Source organism: Typopeltis vanoorti, chromosome 2 (genome assembly GCF_054136105.1).
Source record: "Typopeltis vanoorti isolate ZY-2024b chromosome 2, IOZ_Tvanoo_1.0, whole genome shotgun sequence".
NCBI classification, from domain to species: Eukaryota; Metazoa; Arthropoda; class Arachnida; order Uropygi; family Thelyphonidae; genus Typopeltis; species Typopeltis vanoorti.
Genome location: NC_143550.1, coordinates 122,772,681 through 122,789,329, shown reverse-complemented (window position 1 = coordinate 122,789,329; position 16,649 = coordinate 122,772,681). Strand labels below are relative to the sequence as shown.

Below are 16,649 nucleotides of genomic sequence, written 5' to 3'. Positions count from 1 at the left end.
GGATAATAAATAAGGAATCAAGAAAAAGAATTTTGGCATTTGAAAGAACTTGTTACAGGAAGATTCTAAGAATAGGATGGGTACAGAAAATCACCAATGAAGAGCTCTATCAGAAGATACAACCAAAACAGAATCTAATGCAGAAGATTATAAAACGGAAGCTGCAATTATTTGGGCACATTTGTAGAATGAGTGAGGACCGGAAGATAAAGACATTTATGTTTGGTATTTTGGATAGTTTAAACAGAAGAGGTAGACCATACAGAGAATGAATAGACGATATAAAAGACTGGTGTGGAATGGGTGTACAAAAACTGCGACACTGTGCACTGGACAAAGAAAGGTGGAAGAAGATAGTTAAAGGCATCAGACATCAATGGGCAGTGAGTCCATGGTTCGTGATGATGATGATGATGATGATGATGATGATGAAAATAAATAAACTATCAGAATCATCACACACTTCCTTTTAGGCGTAGTGGCTTGTTATAGGCCAAGTAGCTTAGCTTCTTATGAACCTAATACTGCTTAACATAGAACGGTTAATTCTATCTGACATAGCTGTAAATTGCATGTTCTCTTCTGGCTGGTTTGTGGGATGAAAAACCCTGTCATCTCTATATGATACCGGCTAACTCAGCTTCGGTCGAAAAGTCTTGATAAAGTTCTTCGCTTTCTAGACGGGATTCGAACCCAGCTCTTTCCCACCAAAGGACAGCGTTTATATATATATATATATATTTCCGTGTGTGGAAACCCAGGGTAATTTTTTCACATAGAATATATTTATAATATAGTAATGCATGCCTTTAAACCTCGTCTCCGCAGCGCAGTCGAGGACAATGTGATATTTGCCCTTCGGTTAGAGCAGTGTTTCCCAGCGTGAGGCGTACTTCCCACAAACCGGGGGGGGGGGGTTAAATTTGAATATTTTTGGGGCAATTAGAAAATGACGTTGCATTCGTCACCTCATCACCGATATACTAAAAAAAACTCACCATTGTCGGCGATAAATTGTCGATGTTGCAACCCTGACTTTCCGAGAAAAAAAGCTAACATCACTAGTATAGCAGTGAACATAAATACAGTATGAAGAAGAACTCTCAAAAAAGCAAAACGATGAGTCCATTAGAAATTTATTTAACATAAAAGGAACAATGGAATAGCTTTCTGACGAGACAGAAACGAAATACCGAAATTCAACTAGCTTTGAAAAAAAAAAAAAATGCTGTTGCCCTTCCCGTCGTCATATTTGGTTCAATGTGGCTTTAGTGCTGTAAATGACTTGTTACTGAAAAAAAAAAAAAAGAAATCATCTGGATATCGCAAACCATGGGGATTTGAAATTGAAAATGACTAAATTAGTACCTCAAATAAATTCTCTTTGCAGCAGACATCAAACTTAAGGATCGCATTAACTTGGATTTTATTTTCCCGAGTTCAGTTCGATTTATGTTTTATATTATACAAAGTGTAATATAAAATTTATATTCATGAAGAAAGTCAAATTAAAAACAGTTTTACCTTTTTTATTTAAAGTACATATTTATATTATACTTTTTCAGAACTTGGCTGACTATTATGCTAGAGGAGGGGGGGGCATCAAAATATGAGGCGTTGAGGTGGGGCATGATCCAAAAAACGTTGGGAAACCGGGTTAGAGTAAGAGAAAAAAAAAAGAACCCTGTGTTTGACTTCCACCTAGGATGTGAAAAATTCCCAAATAAATTGGAGATTTTCAACTGAAGGTGAGTTCAACCGATATGACATGGAAGTGACAGTTGTTTTTTCATTTTCATAATAGCAGATTGACTGGAAGAACTCGTGCAATTAACAGACACAATACGCTGTTCTCATAGCCTTAGCTTCTTTGATCGTAATTCCAACAACTTTAAATCAGTGTATTTTATCTATCGAACATTTCCTTTCTTCTTGTTTTTCAGTCGTATTTTTCTTATTGTTAATATATGGTTAATAAATTAATATTAAAATTCTAGGTTTCGAGCTTAAACTTTATATTGTAATGGAAATATGAAATTTATTCTGAGTGTCACATAATCTTAGTGGTAAATATCGGTTAGCATATAGCAAATTCCAGCAGTTTTATCTTTTCGGTTGATGTTATTAGGCATTCTAATGCTATTGTTAGGCTGCTATTTTTATTAATTGGACGAACAGTTTTGTAATTTTACACACCAACTGTAGGTTGAGAAGTACAACAGCGCATTTGGTACTGATAATTAGTTAAATTTACCCTAACAATAATCTTAATCCACAGATGTATCAAGTAGCTAAAATATTTATTTTTTTTTATATATAAAAAAACTAACTTTATCTATTTACATGGTATTAGCAGAAATTAGTATCGGTTAGATTCACTTGATGAATACCGCGTTGTTGTCATACAGATTGTTTAATAATGCCTCCTAAAATTCATTAGATCGCTTATAATATTACAGAAATATAAAATTATTTTATATTTCCATAAATATAATATTACATTTCGTGACTACTACATTGAACTAATACAATACAGCAGAAACGGTACAAATTTCGCTAACTGGCCTTGGAAAGAGAGCTTCATTAGCTTTCGTCCTAATTACCAGGAGAATTGTTCCACGGAAATGTGTAGGCCTAACTGCTTATCTCAGCTGATGACTTTTGCTTCAAAAAAGGCAATAGAGAGAGAAGAAAAAGAGAGAAATACGATCTTCTTTTTTTTTTTTTTCCTACGAAACTATACTACATTTTCTAAGGGATTCAAGACAGACGCCGAAACATAGGCTTTAATTGAAGTCCTATCTGTTTGAGTCGAAGTCTGCTTGATTTACGAGGATGAAAATGTCTTCCTTTTTCCCGTCCCCTTCCCTTTGGGGGGCCAATTACTGAGAGCACACTAAGGAGTTCTAATTAATTAGTCAACTTGATTCACAGATGAGGCCGGCACTGTGGCGTTACATAAGTGGAAGCATGGTCAATACAGAACAACCCCCGCAGTCACCCACACCTTGTTGGCACGTGAGTGACGTCAATCTAATGCAGCGGGAGTTGTGGAAATAATTAGGCCAGCCTCGGAGTACACGAGGTCAGCACGAAGAATTTTCTAGTTATACACTGGAATTGCATGCGGCCTTGGGCGATGTTGTCATCGACACTCTAGGAAAGAACTACTTATGTATGTGTTTGAAAGTAAATACGATACACTATCAACACAATAAAAATCCTTGATAAGACTGTGTGAAATTACTCGGTGGAGCACACGACTTCATCGATCTCTGCACACTTCACTCTAATTGCGGCTTATCGAACTCAAGTACTCCATCCAGGTCACACATTTCAAGACCAAATCAAACCTTTCTCTCTGTTTATTATGTCCCTGAATTGTATTTATTTTATTTAATGTATTATTTTCTTGTGTATCATGTTCATCACTTATTATTTATCATGATATTTAGTTCATCGGTTAGTTTATTTGTTTCAGCGCATTTGTAGCAACAGTCTGTAGCAACATTACCCAGTGTTTCCATCCTTTGGATGAAAAACAGTTTTTCATCCAAAGGATAGAAACACTGGGTAAAGTGTGGAAACACTGGGCAAAGGATGGAAACACTGGATTCCTTTCTAAGGAATCAAGCCCAGTTTGTAAGTGCTTTTCAGATAAAGGTGCATATATAGGCGGCTGGGTTTCTACCTTCTGGAATGTAGGTTCTTGTATTGAGCATGCATTCTGACCAGCCAATAAACATGCAGTTTACAGGCATAATGCACCAATTTCGTGCTCCAGAGGAATGGAGCACACGAAGCAAAGACAAGAACCTTTATGAGGACTTTTCGTCTGAAGGTGAGTTAGCTGTTCACATAAAGAGATGGAATTCCTTCTGGAAGCGAGGATTTTTTAATCCGCAGATCAGGCAGACAGACCGGCCAGAAGAATACACACAATCAGCAGACATAACACACTGATCTCATAGCCTTAATGCTGCCTTCAACAGTAGTACAAAACAACTAAAACCAACACAAATCAGTTGCTGTAATATGGCAACAATCTCTGAATGAGGAACTCAATCCTCGAAGGATAAAACAATAGTTTGTTTGTTTTACTTAAGTGCTATTCAAAGATTACTCATTCCAGTGACGAACTTACTATTAAATATCCGAGTACTAGCTCAGAGAGGTTGTTTATTGTATTCTTTGGGGGGTTTTATTTGTATATTTTACTTCCTGCCGATGTTAGGATAATATTTGGCAAAAATGTTAGGTATTGCAGTATATGACTAGCTGCTGTTAAAGTTTTCCCTCGATAATTTCCAATAACAACATCATAATAGTATACCAATTAAAGCTATTACAGGTGATCATGCAGCTATTCATAATTGACGCACTTGAACGATAATTTTTAACGTAGAATCACAATTAGAAGCATTACATATGAGAATTGTTCTTTCAACTGGATCTTCTAGTTGGATAATATTCCACCGTTTCATTCCCTCTTCCATTAATTATTAGGCCTACTGTGCTAGACCAAGTAATCTGGCAGTAACAGTTATAGTGATAACTTAATTTGATAATGAAGAACTTTTAATCCTCTCTCTGTCTGTCTTATTATGCGTTTCGGTGGCCCATTCCTGTTTTGCATGGGAAAGAACCCGAATGTGAGCAAAAACCTTATCCTTATCAAGTCTCTTTCAGAATAGCTTATATACTTTTGTTGAAAAATCCCCTTGAAATTTCCTCATGCTTTAGGGATTTTTCCACTGCGATACAGAGGAACTATACTCCAGTTTTATCTTGACTGCAGTTCTTTTCGGTACCCGTAAGAAAATATGCATAATTGTTTCTGATTTTTTTTTTCCATTTTCAGCCTGTAATTAAGTAGGGTTTAAATTTCATATTTTAAGCATAATATTAAATTTGTTTCATATATTCATATAATATTAAATTTGTTAACAGTGCTAACATTTTTGTAGACAACCCTATAATAAAAACTAAAATTTTGAAAAAAAAAATGAATTGTTCATTTAACACGTAAAAAAAGCAGTTTTTTTAAAAAAAAAATTTAACTAATGAAAGGTAGGAGTGAAATCAGAGATGATTAGAAGGGAATGTGTTTCATACTTCAGATTGAAAGTGTAATTCAAATATTCATATTTTATAAAATTAAAAGGTGCCTCCCGATTTATATTGAAAGTCGCTGATTTACAAAACTAATTATAATAAAAATTAGAAATGCACACCTAAAAGGTACTTATTATTATTATTATTATTATTATTATTATTATTATTATTATTATTATTATTATTATTATTATTATTATTATTATTATTATTATTATTATTAACCATATATGCAGCACTTAGTGCTGAATTTTATATAATTATAAGTTGGAATGTCACTCAAGATGATTATTGTAATGTTTAAATTTTAGAAATCAATAAAAGTATTATTATTATTTGTTTATTTTATTTATTTTTATTTATTTATTTTCGCCTGTAACTTCAGAGAGCTTATCGCTAGTCCTGATGAAAGATAAGAGACGTATCGTTGCAAATAATATGATTTGAAATAAAAATAAAAGAATAGTAAACATTATTTTTTTCAGTTTCTGTGAACCATATGATTACTCAGTATGATTAGCCGGTATAGTTATTGTTCTACCACGAAGTCACGCAAAGTGAATTGGAACAAATCAAATAATTTCCCTAGCATAGAATTGATGTGAGAGGCAATTCATTATAGTCATTTGTGTACGACTCTTAATCGAAAAGTGGGAATAATCATTTCATTACTGTAGGTTTCCTCTATAAGGCCTTGGTATTAGTGTTCTTATCAAGAAAGAGTATATATCACCGAACTTAGAAAACGCACTACAACAAGGAAAGGATTGTATACTTCTTACAAGACGCTTATCAAATGAAGTTTGTTGTTACTGAAAACTAACTGACTAGAATAATTAACTCTTCACGATATTTAGCTTATCTAATGATTATGTCATTTCAACCCCATCGCGTTATGCTGTCAAGCTCCCAAAATATCCAATCTTTCTGGCAAGTGACTTCTATATATCTGCTCCTTATATGGAAGGATGCCAATGCAACATTCCTGGATAATAAGTTGCTTTAAGTTTCTTTCCTCTTGTCTTTTTTATATATTTTTCTCGGAATTCTTTTTGTTGCATTCTTAAATTTTTATTAGAATATTCGGGAAGCTGGGAGATGCTAATATTCATCTCGAAAGCATCTTTCGAAGAAAAATTCTCTGTTCAACTGAACGTTTTTTTGTTCTGTTATTCATTATTTTTATTTAAGTTGCTATTTAATCCAGTTATATTATTTATTTCAGTTTTTCGGCATAGTCATGAACTTTCTCTCTGTTTTGCTTTCAACTGAAGTTCAAAATAGAAAGTAGGTTAGTCTGAAGACTGATGCTAGGATACGAGTATGAGAAAAAAAGGTTCAAATTCATTCTACGAAGTAATTATAAGAATGGGTTTGTCCTTTACGAGCAGAGAAAAATCATAAATAACTGAACTCTGGATGATGAAACCGTAATAATATTCAATGGAAGCGGAATATTTTTTTAGCCTCTCTTTATTCTTAAAAAGGAAATGCCTGAGCAACATAAGAAAGTTTCCCACAAGTACTATAACAATTTTTGCCTCCTTCTCAGCAGATTGTGACGCGAAACGCGTCCATGGTGGCAATGCCCTTTCCCTTTCGCAAAGTAGGTCAAGACCCTCGCATAGGAAGATGTACGTGTGATTGGTGTTCGCTTGGTGCTCACACACATTGGTGTGGTATTGTGTGCGGTGTTACCGGCCCAGTTGTGCTGAGTAAGGGAACTAACTGGTCTTCGGTTACAGCTTGCAAGTATTTTAATTGCTCCACCGCTGTACACAAAATTGAAACAGAATGGAGAAACGAAACTCAGTTTGAGTCATCATGGAAATCTTGCTTCTGATTTTGTTAATCGATTATTTCTCATCGCTGCACATTAAAATTTGCTTCAACATTTACAAATCCGAACATTTGATTTCATCCAGCAATTCTGTTCTACCAAATACTAGTCATTACACTCAACAAATCTGCTGTGTGCCATTTTCGAATATTCTTTGCCAAGTTGCAGACGAAACCCCCTATTAGGGGACGCTAGACTTATACTAGAGGCGCCAGACCAGCATTCGACAGCAGGACACAGTGAGCTACTGCGCCCAGCTTCGAAGGGCGGTCCGGTTCAACGCTTTAGGCAATTTAAGGATGATTGAACTAATTTAGTATGTGTAGCACGTACTTATTTAATATGTCAGTGCGATTAAGTCTACCGCAGAAACAAGAGCCAGACAGCATGAGGAAGAATGGGGCTATGTGACCAGTATGTCTTTAATATGGTAGATAACTGGGACTACACAGGCAGAAGGAAAGGGGAGATGTTTGGTCATCATATTTCCCACAGGTACATAACTGGGCGTACGGATCAGGAAGATGTAGTTTGATGTCTGCTTCAAGATTCGGACAATTCAACTTTTAATGATGTTATTCCGTTAAAGTCATTTTGTTGGGAGTGGACTGTGGATTTTTATTCCGTCTCCGTTTTGCATTTTAATATTAGTTATGCAGATAATCAATCCTCATTTACTCATCTGATTACACTGGACATATAGGTATGGACACCAGGGGAAATAAAAATCAGTAGTAATAAATGTGAGAAACGCAAAAGAAGTAAATGAAGTTGTCATTGCTGAAAAAAAAAAAGGGTATTTAGCATCTTCAGACAAAGGGATACCCAAGATAATCCAAAACAACTGTGGAAATGAAACCCAAAGAATAAAAGATCAAGGTGAAATTGCCAGGTTAGTAATATGGAGCATTATAGTCCACTCTAACCTACTTTTAGATGGAGAAGAACCGTTACCCTAAAAAGACTGTGATTCAAAAGTGACTGATTGTTTTTAGAATCTCCCTGTGCTTCACAGAATACTAGTACACCTAACCGAAACAAATGTGGATGTAAAGAAAACTTCAAACATCTGGGAGACTGTAATTATGTGTTTTTAATAATAATAATAATAAACGGGTACCCTTGAATGCTTCGAGAGGGCATACTGAAAATATTTGCGCGCATGCTTGCTTGATATTCAATGCTCTTATTCAAATTACTTGTTTACCGTGTTATTTTTATTCATGAAAATGCTTCAATTAATTTAAAGCGAAATAGAAATATTCAGCTTTTTTACTTCTCTGTTGTTAATAAAGCATTAATTTTTAACGTTTATAACCAACACATAAACTCAAATAAACTTATTGGACTCGTTCCTCTCTCTCTCTCTCTCTCTCTCTCTCTCTCTCTCTCACACACACACACACACACACACACACACACACACACACACACACACACACACACACACACACACACACACACACACACACACACACACACACACACACACACACACACACACACACACACACACACACACACACACACAATTTCGAAGAAGGACTTGACAAACATTATCAACTAAGAAAGATACGCAAAAACCGAAGTGTTTAAAGGTCAAAGAAAAGTACAGGACAACATCATTGAACATTAGCAAAAACTTGCCAGTGTTTACATTTATAAATATAAAGGCGAAATATTTACTTTCTCAAAAACCGAAGATAGATATATATAAAGGTCAAGAGAAGATGATGGTTAACATTGCACTTTGGGCAAGATTTTCTGCTGGTGAGAACAGAATGTCGACTTGCTTTACCTCACACCTCTGCTCCTGTTATTTATTATTGAGCGCCAATGAACTTTTTATGAAAAACTGTCATCTCTAGTCTAATGCCGCTTCTTAACAGCACCATTTGTCATATAACCCACAATGCTAAATCAAAGCCCTTAATAAAATTAAAGGAGACCATCGACATCAATGAGTTCCCATTAATTTATCAAATACATTTGTCTACTCATGTATGACATATTTAATAAATGACATCTGTTGTCAGTCCATTGATATCAGATTAGATATCCTTTGATGAAATGTAATTGAAATATCTACTACATTTCAGCGGCTATTTTAGTTTCTGCACAAATAAGGAGAAAATTAGTTTGCTCCAGAATCTTCGTTATGAGCTTTTATCGTATCCTATGGATAGTTGGAAGATAACCAAAGGAAGGCAACATAGAACTTTTCTCAACAAGGCCACGTCCTTGGGATGGCTACTGCCTTCATTCTGTGTTCATACTAATTGTATGTCACTCACTTAATGCATGAATTACAGCATAGCAAAAAAATAAAGAGTTACCCCCTTCCCTTCTTCCTTGCCGTCCGTAATTGCTGTTCCTAAATAGCGTGATGTATGAAGTTCTTCAACTTCCTCCCTCCCAGTTGAAAACCAAACCATGTCCTTATCATTAATGGAAGCACCATTCATGTTAAGTGAAGCAGGAACTTCTCTGTTCATGGAATGCAGGTTATAATAAAATACTATTTTACGAATAAGGAGCTGATCTAGTTTCTTAGGTACGTTTTCATAACAGAAATATTTCAATATTCTATTCGTCTATCGCGGCTGTTTCCAATTGTGAACAATTTACTCTGTAAATGTTTTCGTTTTTTATTTATTTTTATTATTTTTTATTTTTTATGGACACCGGCAAAATATTAGCTCTTAGTGAAATAAAATCCTGTAAGCACACAGAACATATTTAAATGTCTTCTGAATAATGATATCTACCACATAAAGTTATCACTGTGATTAAACGTAATATAATAGTACTAAGTAAAGGTACGTAAAACAATTGTTATTAGCTTGTTCGTTTCTACTGTTTTTATGCCCTCAGTCTTATAATAACAGGAAATATTTTTCGGGTGTGCGCATTTTAATGTTTCTTAATTGATAATGTCCGGAACGCGTCGGGCGTCTCCAGGTCAGTTCAATAATCATGCCAAAATACGCACATCTCCCGCTGAATGTTGAGCTCACCCAGTTCATCGTCCTGCACTACAGGTCTGGTGAGTGTAGCACACGCAACGAGACCCTCCCTTCATCGGCAGCTTTACACCATGGACCAAGCTCTGGCCCCTCCATTAGTACTGAACTCGGCTTCTCACCTCCCGCTGACTTTTCCTTTCTGCCACCGTAGTTCTGTATGTCCCTCAAAAGAAGTTAACACCACCCCATCGATCGTCAGAGACTATTCAAGTAATGTTCACCGTTGTGTACACATCTTATTCCACTTCTCTTGCGTTTGAATACGTAACTTGATTTTCTCCTCCTCCTCTCAAAAAAGTTAATAAATGACAAACCACTATAGTCGCAAAATCTCTGAGCCATCTGCTAGTGAACTTGAAATGAGGAGAAAAATTGTAATAATTTTAATATTTTAACATTAACTGTTCGCTTTTGTGATTTATTTAGAAACAATCAGCTTAATTTAGATTTAAACTTTAGTTTTTATATTTTATAAGCGTTTACCGAGTGACCTAGTGTTGTTCAAGATAAAATTAAAACATAGTGAATATTTAAGTCTCGTCCTTAATAACTTAAGATTTTTTTTTTTCAAACATCACTTCCCAATGCACATTGTCCACATTACTTGGGATAAGTAATATTTGTATTGGTGGTAGATTTAAATTTATTTTGTTCATAGTGAGATCGTTGGTCTAATAATTTCTTATTGGCTTCCTAATATATAGCTAAAATACTCTACCAACTGATTCCAAGATAATGTTTGTATATTATGATTTCCAAAGTCACTCCCACCCATAAATGTTGGAAATATAATACATTTTAGTACCGTGGGGGATAAGCTTAGATAATCTGGGAATCTGCCCCAGAGACATACTTTTTCACGCCGATAAGCAAGGTGTTGGTTTCGAATTGAGCAATGAAAGTCATTTATTAAATTTTACAATAGTTTGAGGAAAAAGAAAATGACAATGAAAAGGGAAAGAAAAAGTTAAAGAAAGAAATAAAAATAAAAAAGCACCTTACAACATAAGGTAGTAGATTTAATTTTAAAAAGTTTATAATTTAGTTCTTGTTATTGTGGTTAGGCCATCTATCAGCAGAAAAAATTTCTGATCACAGCCTACCGTCTTTTCATCAAATGAGGAGGTAGGGCAAGATTTCGCGATGGTAGGACCGATGACGCAAATTTTTAATATTGAACAGACATACAAAAAATGGACATTCGTTCTTCATGTATAATATGCATCAGTGGTTTTTGTTCAATGTTTAACAATCAAAACACATTGTGGATGATAAGTCCCACGAACAAAATGTAGGAAAGTCATTATTTCGTTTTCTGGTTTCTGTCTTGTTTTTGTCAGTAATCCTTTACAAGCTTTCGTGTTTTGTTTGTCCTCCATCTGTCTCTTTCTTCGAGGCTGCAGTATATTTTGTTGATTTCTGAAGGTGACAGTGAGACTTCTAATCAGATACAGGGAGAAAATCTGCAACCCTTCCACGAGGTCATAAACTAGTACATTTATTTCCGGTTTGCTTGAAATCGTCGCCAACCGATATGCGATTGTGGTGCTCACAGCATATGATTAGTTTTTATGGCTTTTAAATTTGAATATTTCATTATTTTCTTCTCAGCTGCTACAGTGTTAAATATTCCCCTATTTAGGGGAATCTTGAAGGATTTAATCCCATAGAAGAGCGTATGTTATTCGACAAGTGGATGAAGATTTGAACACGTCCTCTCCTCTCCTCATCCCTTCTGATTGATATACGAATGATATATTAATCTACAGGGCTGACGAGTATGTTTTTCTGTTTGTGCTTAGATGGAATGTTGAGTGTGTGCATCCTAATACTGTTTTCTGTCAATATTTTTTTTTTCATCTGAACATCTACTGAGCGAGAGAAAGTGTAAAAGAAACGCTTTTGTAGTAGTAGCCGCCGCAAATGAACTGTGGTCTTTCATTTTTTATGGACTGATTAGAATTAACGTCGACATAGTAAAGGCCAACGAGCGGTTGCGTGTATTCACCAGCTGGTTTTATCGTAATGCAGAAGGAGGAGAAAGCCATGTAGCGATCATGAAGCTCCACCACATTCATCTCAAACTAAGTAACCCATTTCAGTTAAAAGACTTCAATTTTTTTGACAGGATTCGCTTATTTATTTTTATTTTTTGAAAGAATACTATGTTTTTTAGCATAGAGACGTCCATTATTCCCCCACTAATGGAAAAGGGAAATATTATTATTCATCAAGTATTATTGTGCTCTAATGAAAAAGATCTTTTTCAATCGGTGCTCAAAAAAAAATCTCAAAAAGAATCCTGATATGATTATATCAACATTTTTGATATGATCATAGAAAGGATATTTTTACGAACGTTGTTAATTTCTTTCAAATCTCTCTTTTTTTTTCTTCTTTTTTTTTTAACAGGGAAAATTTTAGTTCTCATAATGCTGCGATCATGAAGTTTGTCTTTCAACTTTTCTGTATGTTATTTCCATTTTTGTTCCTCCAATAATTATATATATATTACTACTCCCGAGCGGTATCATATTCTAAATTCGCTCGAATGAAAAATATAAATAAAACAATTACATTTACATTCTACGTTGTTTTAGAACTCTTGGAGCTATCCTATCCCATCCCTTTTTTATTACCATTTCTTCTGTACCGCAGTATTAAATCACTCTGTGCATAGAAAATAAAGCACCTGCTGTTCGATTATTTTATTTAGTAAATTATATGAAAAGTAAAAAAAGTAAAATCACATAATTTTTGATATCATGTGGCGATCATGATTCCTTGTTTATAATTTTCAAACTAATAGACTTGTCTAGGAAATATGATAAGTAAGAGCTTTTAGCGAGTTTTTGCATTATTAACTTGTTTTGTATAGAAATATATTTTGTGGCCTCACATAACAGCCATTGTGGTCCCATCCCTAAGTTTAATTTATCCTCTCTTAGGATCGCATGACAGTGTCACGGAATTTGATCATACAGTTCTTTTAGAATTAATTCGTTTTTTTTTTTTTTCACAGGCCTCTATTCTAAAATGCATTGTTCAGCTTTTTTTTTTTTTATCTCAATTCAAATTTGTTACTTCTTTTTGTTATCTCAAAAAGAATCCTGATATGATTATATCAAGCTTTTTGATATGATCATATAAAGGATATTTAAATCCATCATTACTTCATACACAAATACAGGTAGCCCTCGTATAACGCGGTCTACAAATTGTAGTATCACTTGTTCAACGCGGTTTCGATATAACGCGGTCTACAATTTCTAGTAACCCTTTATTTATTTGTAATTGAATTCTTACCAGTATTACCCACTAAACTGAAGCTACCACTTTTATGCTGTGATTTTATTTTTCAGGCTACCACCATAAACTTTTTTTTTTTTTTTTGTTACTCATGCATACACTACTGTCTTTTGTCGCAGCGCTTGACACTATACACCTGTTTCAGGTAGCTTCCTCGTTAGCCTTGGTGACCTAGGCCCGGCGCGATCATGGCCTCAGATAATGTAGGATATTAGGGAGCGTACTCGTTAATTGCGAACCTTTCCACTTTCCTTGTAGCGATGACAACTTGGTTCGCAGAAAGTTCCGCGAACAACATCCGCGTCTATGTGGCTGGCATTTCAACATCCCAAGCAACTGTGGGTCACTCCCGTACTGTACAGTGCCACTTTTGTTCAGCATCTGCAGCTGATGGCTAACCTAGCCAAACGTTCCGAGAAAGGCACCATACGTGACGTAACGATGTCGTCATAGAGTGCACATTGTTGAATGGTATTCGAATTAGTTGCGTTTTGAGCTTGTGAAAGGTATCGTTGGGATTTTGAACTGCAAGAGAAACTGCCGTACTCGATCGATTTCAGATAATTTTATTAATATAATATATAATTAATGTTTCGCTTGCAAGCGTTACGAATACTACACTATAGGTTTCGCCGCTTTTTTTTCTTCTTAAATACCCTGGCATTAACGCACACATCTGTAATCAGATTATACTCAAGTAGTCGTCAAAATGCAAACATGCATTTGGAAAGAGTGTGGTGTGATTTTAAAATATTTTTCTGGGATTTGTGCGTGTGTGACGACGAACGGTGATAAGCGAACCGATTTTTAAGTTTCCTAGTCATGTACATTAAACTCTGTTTGTGTAATCAGATATCTTACTACTATCGAATCAGACAGAATTCAGACGGGATATCGTGTGCTGTTTACTGCTTGCAACATTCTGTGGAATTATCCGTCAGCAAGGAGTATAAGGAAAAATTGCATCACATCGTCGCAAACATGCCATTTTCAAAATGAGGAAGTAACTCATGCGTTCAGTTTGTTTATATTCATTAAGCATTTCTTACAAAACGGTACAGCATCACGTTACACTAATTTGTGACTTTCGAGCCACACTTATATTACTATATTTTGTGTGCGTGCGTAATTATGAAATAAAAAAATGGCACAAACGTTTTTGTATATTACTTTAATATTATAAAGAAGCAAAATGCATTCACTGTTTCATATATTATTATGATTAACTGTGTCCACAACTTTCATAAATTGCTGACATTGAAAGAAGAAATGATCAAATTACAATAGGATTATTAGGATTTCTACTGGTGATATTCGGAACTTTCTGTATGTTGAGATGCCACAAGCTGACTGAATGTATACTAACACTCACAGAAACGAAATTTCGATTGAAGTATATAAATTAAGCAAATAAATTTATATATAATTAAATAATTTATTCTTTATCTCGCAAGTTTTTATGTCATCTTGCATTATAAATGAAAATTCCTTAAATTATAATTAAAACACGTACACAAAAATATAAGATTACATAAATATGCTATGACTGACATATCGCGCCCTCTTTTGGGAGCTTATGTGTTATCATGCAAGTCAGGAGCGAAGTCAATCTTGGATACCGAATGGTCATCTCTATCAGGCCAAACTAGGGATAATGGAAATCCGATAATAATAACGAATTTTTTTTTTTTTTTTAAAGCAAAGAAAAAAAATTGCCATATGCAGAATCAAATTGATAAGTCGACCTTGTGTTTGCATATACACTTAGATGAATATATACAGAGAGAGACACGCACATGTGTGCAGTGCCAGCACATCGTTATTGGTATTTCAGCTAAGAAATAGAGCAGGAAAGAGGAAGTAACACTTACGTGTTTGGTGGTGTGTTTTCCTACGTCCACTCTCTGCATCCATCAGAGGTGGCCTATCCCTCTTCCGAGCTGTGGTGATTGGGAATTGGGTCCCGACAATCACAAGTGTTAGCAGCAGGGGAGCAGCAAGATGGGCCACCTGCTTTTTCGTCAGCATGGTTAGGTTAGGTTAGGAAATCACCTTCCAGTTTTGGATTAGCACAACACGACTCTCCCCTAACGTTGAATTCACCTCTCTCGCATGCACACTTCGATTCGGCGATGATGAAAATTCGCGAAGCCACTTGGATTCTACTTTAGAAGACGGAGGGCACGGGGTGTCGTAGATAAGAACCCGCCCGATAAGAGCAGTGTGGGATTGCGCTGATATAACACCTTTACGTCTTGGCTGTCGGCTTGTAAATGACCACAAAACCAATGAACCACTCTTAAATAGTGGTGACAGAATGACCGACCAATGACAGCTTCCGCTTTACATGGCGTCCCCCCTTGCATATTGGGGTGGGAGAAGGGGGGAGAATTATCCGCCCACCTGTGTCCAAACGGTCCAGTGGTGCACGTGCAAGCGATCACTCCCAGTTGCTAGTTGATGGACGCACACACACAAATAGCGTTGATACTCGTCCCGTCGTTAACGCAGCTAATTTGAGACGCTGATCGCAAAGGTGGGAACCGACTTGTCGCGAGCGAGGAGTACACACCCTCGCCTGTGAGAGCTCAAATGAGGGAAGATACAGGATAGAGAGCAAGCGAGAAAGAGAGAGAGAGATAGAGAGAGAGAGAGAGAGAATGGGAAAGGGACGTAGAGAAACACAAGGAGGAATGGGAACCCGGAGCGATAGAGGAAGAACGAAAGAAAGAAAGAGACCGACAGAGAAAAATAGACAAAAAAGAGAGAAAGAGAAAGAGAGACAGATAGAAAGTGAAGAGGCTGAAATGAGTGAGCGCAGAGTCGGTACGTGAATGACTCCTTTTCCTTCGGGTTCTTCTCCCAAGCACAGCAGATGACGTCACACGATGCTGTCAGAAGGACCTTTCTTACACGATGTTCCTGTCGACGCACGACGGAACTCGATCGTCTTCTGTGCTCATTGACAGAACGATCATGTCGAAGTGGTCAAGACGATTATTGGAACAAAAAGGGTGCCACCGTGAACCGTCCACAAGCATACGACTCGAGCATGTCTCCCCCCCACACCTCCCTTTCCCGCGCCAAAAGCTACCGCAGCTCTGGTGTGTTACGTCATGGCTCACACACCAATAGCGGCTTCGGGACTACTGCTGCCGCCGAGGTGTCTGGGGCCCGGCCCAGCTACGGGTGCCGCGCCGTTCGACAGCTTCTCCGACTTTGTTATGCAGGATTCGTAGATGTCAGCGGCACCTACAGTCAACCTCTGTAACTAGCACTCTCACTGATCCTAACCGCATCACAGGGAAGCAGACCATTTGAGTTGCAGAATTGGACACTCCGTTTATTTACTACATGCG

The 16,649-nt window shown here is 36.3% G+C and overlaps 1 protein-coding gene across 1 annotated transcript in view; it reads right to left on the bottom strand.

The window, feature by feature from the left end:
• The window catches only part of sog (chordin short gastrulation), a 157,463-nt gene extending 141,099 nt beyond the window's left edge, over positions 1–16,364 (bottom strand). Inside the window, exon 1 of the mRNA XM_090412886.1 lies at positions 15,162–16,364. Within this exon, the coding sequence (XP_090269012.1) occupies positions 15,162–15,318 (157 nt within the window). The 5' untranslated portion in view covers positions 15,319–16,364. The remainder of the gene's footprint in view (positions 1–15,161) is intronic.
• Between the last annotated feature and the right edge of the window lie 285 nt (positions 16,365–16,649).